A 7,135-nucleotide genomic window follows, 5' to 3' on the forward strand; every position below is an offset into this window, starting at 1 on the left:
CTCTGAATAAGTGACAAAACTGAATGACAGTGTCTATTTAATGAAATGCATGTCTTCAAAATATATACAGTAAGTAGAACTGAATGAACAAAGGCTTTTTCCACTCAGGTCCTCAGGGAGCATGCATTAATGAATAGATAGGATTGAAAAGTCTGTTTTCTGGTGTAGGTTAAATAGCCCCTCCTACAGACACATTTCCACCACTAATTTGCTTAGCACACCCTTTCTTCACAGATAAAGGAAAACTCAAGCCCAGTTTTTGTTCAAATTATGAAAAAATTCCAAATCCACGGGGGTTTGGATTAATGAGGTTTTGCTGTACTGCCTCCCCTTGTTCCTCAACACCAAGTTCCTACCTCGGGTTGGGGGTGGGCTGGGAGGGCAGGCTGGGCAGGGGATATATAGGTGACCTAGAGGGGTCAGGTTGGGGGTGAGGTAGGAACTTGCTTTTTAGCTGGTTTCTTGGTGTGACACTGGGTTGAGAGCTTGAAGGGGCCCCTGTTAGGAGTCTGGGGTGAGATTCTCTTCTCCCTGATCCCAGAGGATGTAACTTCTGCAGGTGAGAAACAAAATAGGGGGATGGTGGGGACTGTCCTGGGAGGAGGGGGTGGGACATGCTTGTGGAGTGGGCTGGCTATGGGGCAGCCACTGCTTGGGGGCTTGGCATCCAGGCCCCCTCGAAGCGTCTCAATAAGTCCGCGCTCTCCTCTTTGGTGTCTTGCAGGAGAGGCAGCTTCCCCCCTTGGGTCCAACAAACCCGCGTGTGACGCTGGCCCCACCGTGGAACGGCCTGGCCCCCCCAGCCCCGCCCCCCCCACCCCGGCTGCAGATCACGGAGAACGGCGAGTTCCGAAACACCGCAGACCACTAGCCCACCCAGCATCACAGACCTTCTCTTCCTTCCCTGTGCACCCCACCCTGTGATAGCACCAACCACCAGGACTGGACGTCACCGAGGGACAGCGGGATTGCCTCCCTGAATGCCTCCTTGGGGGGCACTGATCCCCCACCCCCACTGCACCATTTCCAGGAGGGAGAGCGGGGACTCTGAGCTGCCCCCTTTTCCTTCCTGTCGGGGTGCTGCCCCCTCTTTGACCCCCAGGGACCCTTGCTCCAGGACACCGCCTACCCCACACAGACCCCTTCACTCCGGGGTGCTATCCCCATCCTCTGCCTCATCGTTCCCCTGAGCACTGGGGGACAGATCCTCACCCCCACCCTGGGGGTGTGGCACCTCCAAACTTTCAACTTCAGGGTGATTTTTTTAGCAGTAACCAGAGCTGACAATCTAACTCCCCTCCACCGCCCCATTTTGGCCTCCCCTGCCCCCCTTGTTATGGGGAGGGGACCCCGGGTGAGGGGGCCCTATTACCCCTTGATTTCTCAGGAGCGTCTGGGGGGGCTCAGCACGCACAAACTCCTTTTCCTCCTACCACTCTTCAATTTATTCCCTCCCCACCCAGAACCTGATGGGGTGGAGGGGGCCACCGGGGCAGGGAGGGGGCGGCAAGGGGGGAATGGGAGTTGTCTCCCCTTCTTCCCACACCTGATCTGCTCTTGGCTGGTCCCAGAGCGGGGTGAGGGGGCTTATGCCCCCCCCTCCCCCAATGTGTTGGGTGGGGTGGAATTGAGGTTAGGGTGAGGGGCTAGGGTTTGGGAGGGTGTGTATGTTGGGTAGGACAGACTAGTTGATCTGCCCTATCCTGATACACAGTCCCTCCTGTCCCTTCCCTCTCTCTTCTTGGTCTCTACTCCCAGGGGGAGGGGGGAACTTACTCTAGGAAAAGCCATGTCTCTCTCCTCCAGGGTGGGGGGACCTGTGTTGGAGGAGGGGTGTTGGGGGGGGCCCCCTTCCATGACTCTGTCCCCTGGGGGAGGTAGGACAGGGCTGGGCTTCCCTCTCATCCTCCCCCCCACCCCCAATCTCCCTCCACCTCCCTCCCTCCCGCCAGCTCCACAATTTTTCGGTGTTTCTCTGTATATAGTTCTCTGGCGGGATAGGGGAGGTAGGATGGATGGGGTTTGGGGTGGGTAGGCCATAGGAGGGGAGGAGAAGCCCCTCTTTGGCACCCCCTCTTCCCTGACTGCTGTCCCTTACCCAGCCTTGCCCCCTCATCTCTTCTTGCGTTTGGTATTGAGACTTCCCAGACACCACCCTTCTTTCTTTTGTATGGACAGTTCCCCTTCAATCCCATCCCCCTACACATACACCCAGCCGGGGCCAAATTTATACTTATATAAAAGTTGTAAATATGTGAAATTTTATCCTTGTGCCCTTTCCTCTGCTTTCCCCACCTCAGGCCCTACCCCTGGACTCTCCACCCACTTCTTCCTCTCTTTGGCTGTTGTAATTATCTGGGGTTTGTACTGTACATATCCGGGGTGTGTGTGTGTGGGCTGGGGGCGACCCCTCTGTACAGAGCTTCCTGGCCCCCTCCCCCCCGGCCCTCTGCTTCCCTCCCCACCCACCACCTTAAGGGTAGGTAGATGTTCTTCCTACCTGTTTTATTTTGTTTTCTCGTTCTCCCTCCCCACCCCACTCCCAGCCTTCTCTATCCCTCACCACTGTCCCTTTTTCTCCACTCCCAGCCTCATTTCCTTTTTTCCCGGAGTGTGTGGTGAAACAGAAAAATCATGTTTAATAAACGGAGATTGTTCTTTTATCGCTGTGCTGACTTTCTTAGGCTGAGATCTCCAGACAGACCAGCAGGGTGATAGGATCTACTTTCTGAGAGGAAGCTGACAGCTTGGGGGGAAAAAAAACCGTATATCGCTGCCTGATGTCATACTCTCCTCATACAATGTCCCTCTCCCAGCGAGATTTATTTTATTTTATTTTAGAGCACAGGTTTTGCACTGGCAGAACTTCCCCAGTCTAGCTCTCTCCTCACCCACTGCTTCAACTAGTCGGAAGGAGCAAAGAAGCCAGGAGCAGCGGCGTTACCTGATAAAAGAATCTACATATACCTTTTTAAAAAATACCTAGAAATAAGGTTTATTTGCTTAAGTGTTGGTTAAAGTGCGCCCGTGCGGACTGGAGGAAAGAACCTGGTTCCTTAGCAAATCGGGGTTCCAGTCCCAGGCCCACTACTTGACAGCCAAATGACTCTTCCAGCCTCAGTTTCCCCCGCATGGAAACAGGACGGTCACTCCTACCTTGCATGGCTGGTGGGAGGACACGAGGTGATGTGGGCAAGTGCCTAGCACACACAGTAGGTGCCCAATTAATCTCGCCCCTCTCAGCACCTCCTGGGGGGCGGGCGCTACATTTATTCACCTGGAAACACAGCCAGGGCGGCTGACGGTCCGCCCCCTCCGTCCAGACTGTGTTCTCCGGCGCCTCGGTTCCCGGTTCGCAGTGGCGGGGCCCTCAGCAGCTCCACTCGACACGCCACACGCCTGGGCTCGGCGGCCAGCTGCCTCCTACCAGCACCGCCCTCCTCGTCTGCGTAACCAATCACCACGAGGCTTGTAGACCACCGCCCCCCCAATTGGCTGCGGCTCTAGCCCCGCCCTGCGCATCCGGCGTCGGCGTCCGGCGGGGAGGCGGTAGCTTCCGGCCCGCTTCGGCGTTGCGGCGGCTGAGGTCAGGTGAGGGTGTAGGCGCGTGTGTAACGCGGGGGCGTGTCGGCGGAGAGGGCGGCCGGGCCGGGGCTCGCGGTGTCCCGGTGGCTGCGGGTTCCCGGGAGCCGGCTTCTGTGGGCACTGTGAGGCGGAGCGGAGTGGCGGGGCGGGAGCATTCCTGGGCCAGCGAGGTCAGGCTCGTGGCTGAAGGGCCTCCTCACCATCTTCCACAGGGTCTGGAAGTCGAATCCCGGGTTGGTGTTTTGTTGTTTTTGTTTTCTTGGTGGGCGGGACTGATGTGCAGAAACCCCTACTGACTGAACAGTGTCCTAATGGTGGGGGGAGCGTGGTTTGAGGGGACATGGTTCCCCCATTATCCAGGGCTTCTGTGACCTCCGTCTCTTTCCTCTGCAGCCTTCATCCCGCGTGGAGCCTACCCCTAAACCCCCAGCTCCTCTTCCCGATTCTCTGGGCTCTCTCTTTCCGAGGAGGCCATGGATACCTCGACGCATTTGCCTCCTGTACCCCCCGCCTCCATCTGCAACCCAGCCCCACGGACAATACAGATCGAGTTTCCGCAGCATAGCTCAGCGCTGCTGGAATCCCTGAACCGCCACAGGCTAGAGGGAAAGTTCTGTGATGTGTCCCTCCTGGTGCAGGGCCGGGAGCTTAGGGCTCACAAAGCAGTGTTGGCTGCTGCCTCTCCTTACTTCCATGACAAGCTGCTTCTGGGGGATGCGCCCCGCCTCACCCTGCCAGGTGTTATTGAAGCCGATGCCTTCGAGGGGCTGCTCCAGCTCATTTATTCAGGGCGCCTCCGCCTGCCACTGGATGCTCTCCCTGCCCATCTCCTTGTGGCCAGTGGCCTTCAGATGTGGCACGTAGTAGATCAGTGCTCAGAGATTCTTAGAGAACTAGAAACTTCAGGTGGTGGAATTTCAGCCCGTGGAGCAACCTCTTACCACGCGCTTCTTTCCACCACATCCTCTCCAGGAGGCTGGTGCATTCGCTCTTCCCCTTTCCAGACCCCAGTGCAGTCCTCCGCTTCCACCGAGAGCCCGGCTTCTACTGAGAGCCCTGTGGGAGGGGAGGGAAGTGAACTGGGAGAGGTGTTACAAATTCAGGTGGAAGAAGAGGAGGAGGAGGAGGAAGAAGAAGAAGATGATGAGGACCAGGGGTCAGCTGTACTCTCTCAGACTCCTCAGCCTCAGAGAGTATCAGGGGGTTTAACCCATTCTCATGGATCCCACCCATTGCCCATGTCTGGTACTTCCTGCAGGCTTCCAGAGGGTGAGAGTGCACCACTTGAGCTAACTGCCCCTCCTACTGCACTGCCCCCCAAAATCTTCTACATTAAGCAGGAACCCTTGGAGCCTAAGGAGGAGGTATCAGGAGGTGGAACTCAGTCTGGAGGAACAAAGGAGGATACCAAAGTGTTTCCTGGAGGGGACACTGAAGGGAACAGGGAGCTAGGGTTCTTGTTGTCCTCAGGAGGAGGGGCAACATCTGGTGGTGGGGGTCCATCTTGGAAACCAGTGGATCTTCATGGGAATGAAATCCTGTCAGGAGGTGGAGGACCTGGGGGAGCAGGGCAGGCTGTGCATGGGCCTGTGAAGCTAGGGGGGACACCTCCTGCAGATGGAAAACGCTTTGGTTGCTTGTGTGGGAAGCGGTTTGCAGTGAAGCCAAAGCGTGACCGGCATATCATGCTGACCTTCAGCCTTCGGCCTTTTGGCTGTGGCATCTGCAACAAGCGCTTCAAACTGAAGCACCATCTGACAGAGCACATGAAGACCCATGCTGGAGCCCTGCACGCCTGTCCCCATTGTGGCCGTCGGTTTCGAGTCCATGCCTGTTTCCTTCGTCACCGGGACCTATGCAAGGGCCAGGGCTGGGCTACTGCCCACTGGACTTACAAGTGACTGCTGAGGCCGTATACACTAACTTCTAGGACAAGATAACCACTGCTGCTGATGGATACTTCCCCCTTACTACCATGACACCTGAGTCCTGGATCTTGTAATCATGCCAAGAGGGTAGATGTTATGGACTTCTTGCTCTTAGATATGGGCCTCTCAGCCTGCAGATTTGGAAACTCAGATTTCTCATCTCCCCCCAGGTTTTGGCTAACCACCCTACAGGAAAGTGGTTTACAGGCCATATTTAAATTGATCACTTGCCCATAATGGACCTTCTTTTTGTAGTGATGACATCCATTGAGGAAAACAGATTTCAAATTAGAAAGTTACTTGATGAGAGAAGAGTTAGAGCAAAAAGACAGTTATAAATGTTTTATTCAGTCTCCACAAGGAGTTAGCTGGTCTCCAGCTAGGGATACCCTTGATTCAGAGCTTGAGTAATTCAAAGACAAAGCTTTTAAGTTTTTCTCTCTAATCATTGCTGGAAATGTGAGCAGAGTTCCTTTTATGAACTTTTTTTATTGTATCTTTCCAGAAACCCCTCAGATTGTACCTTGCTTACTCACTAGCAGACACCTTCCCAACCCTTTTTTTATGTTGTAGTTGAGCACTTTAACAAACTGAGCATTCCATGTGTCATTCCTAGAACCCTCTTTAATAGAGGGTATTCCTTCAATAGCCTGTGCCTCTGGTCTACCTTTGACCACCACTGATAACTCATACATGGTCACAGTGACTGGATGTGATCAGTGAACTCAGGAGATGGCACTGACCTAAAGTGCTCTCAGGGTGGCACCACTGCTCTCTGAACAAGTTGCCATGGTCAGAGGGACTCAGGGCTGAGACAGCACGTGCTGAAGGCTTGAGAGTAACTTGCACAATGGGACCACACCACCTCCTTTCCCATCCTACCTACGCATGATAGAGACAGCCCCTCTGTGCAGAGGTGGAGGGGGAGATGATGGAATGGGGAGGCGGGTACTTGCGGTTACTTACTTTTTTCAAATAAACTGCCCTGAAATCTAAACTGGTCATGGACTGGATTGAGTAATTTGTGTGGGAGAGACAACATGAGAACAGAGCTGCAGAGACTTGAATGTGTTCCTTAAGCAGCTGGGTTATGCCGATGGGGGAAGATTGGGATGATTTCACACTGGTTCAAAGAACACTGTCCTGGACTTAGGCCCTAACCTGCCACTGCATAACCTTGAGTAAGTTACTTTGCCTTTCATAGTCTGAAGTATTACTTTTTTGTGTGGGGTGACGTGCACCACCTAACTGGTTCTCTGTCTTCTTTTTTAAAAGAGTTTTGTTCACATGATTTTTACCTATAATATTCCTGACTTAGTGTATTAGTTATAATGTTTGTTCTACAAACATTTGTTGCAAAGCGCTATGCTAGACCTTTTTATTATTAATATTATCTAACTCATAAATGCTGCAGTTCTTCAGGGCTCTATGCCCTCTTCTGACTTTTCATACTCCTGGGTGATTTTATCCATTCTCCTGAATTAAACCATTTAAATAGGGATGACCTTTTAATTTTATATCTCCAGTTTTCATGACCCCCAAACCCACTTGGATTTTTCCTGTCTTTCCTTTCTTCCTTCAACAATAAGTGACTTCTGTGTACCAGGCACTGATGAAGAGAG

At 53.5% G+C, this 7,135-nt stretch overlaps 2 protein-coding genes across 3 annotated transcripts in view; both read left to right on the top strand.

Moving 5' to 3' along the window:
- SYNGAP1 (synaptic Ras GTPase activating protein 1) overlaps positions 1-2,663 on the top strand; it is a 31,502-nt gene extending 28,839 nt beyond the window's left edge. Inside the window, exon 19 of one of the 2 annotated variants that reach the window (XM_069488268.1) lies at positions 725-2,663. In XM_069488268.1, coding sequence (XP_069344369.1) covers positions 725-871 — 147 coding nt within the window. In that variant the 3' untranslated portion in view covers positions 872-2,663. The remainder of the gene's footprint in view (positions 1-724) is intronic. The other variant, XM_069488269.1, reaches the window with a different exon arrangement.
- Positions 2,664-3,743: 1,080 nt separating this feature from the next.
- ZBTB9 (zinc finger and BTB domain containing 9) lies at positions 3,744-6,488 on the top strand. Its single transcript, XM_069488109.1, has 2 exons — positions 3,744-3,818; positions 3,979-6,488. The coding sequence occupies exon 2, from the start codon at positions 4,059-4,061 to the stop codon at positions 5,484-5,486; it is 1,428 nt and encodes a 475-aa protein (XP_069344210.1). The 5' UTR covers positions 3,744-3,818; positions 3,979-4,058; the 3' UTR covers positions 5,487-6,488.
- Positions 6,489-7,135: the final 647 nt, after the last annotated feature.

Source organism: Eulemur rufifrons, chromosome 15 (genome assembly GCF_041146395.1).
Source record: "Eulemur rufifrons isolate Redbay chromosome 15, OSU_ERuf_1, whole genome shotgun sequence".
NCBI lineage: Eukaryota > Metazoa > Chordata > Mammalia > Primates > Lemuridae > Eulemur > Eulemur rufifrons.

What these genes read in the sequence shown, in the direction of transcription:
- ZBTB9 (XM_069488109.1), top strand. Translation starts at nt 4,059, where the DNA reads ATGGATACCTCGACGCATTTGCCTCCTGTACCCCCCGCCTCCATCTGC.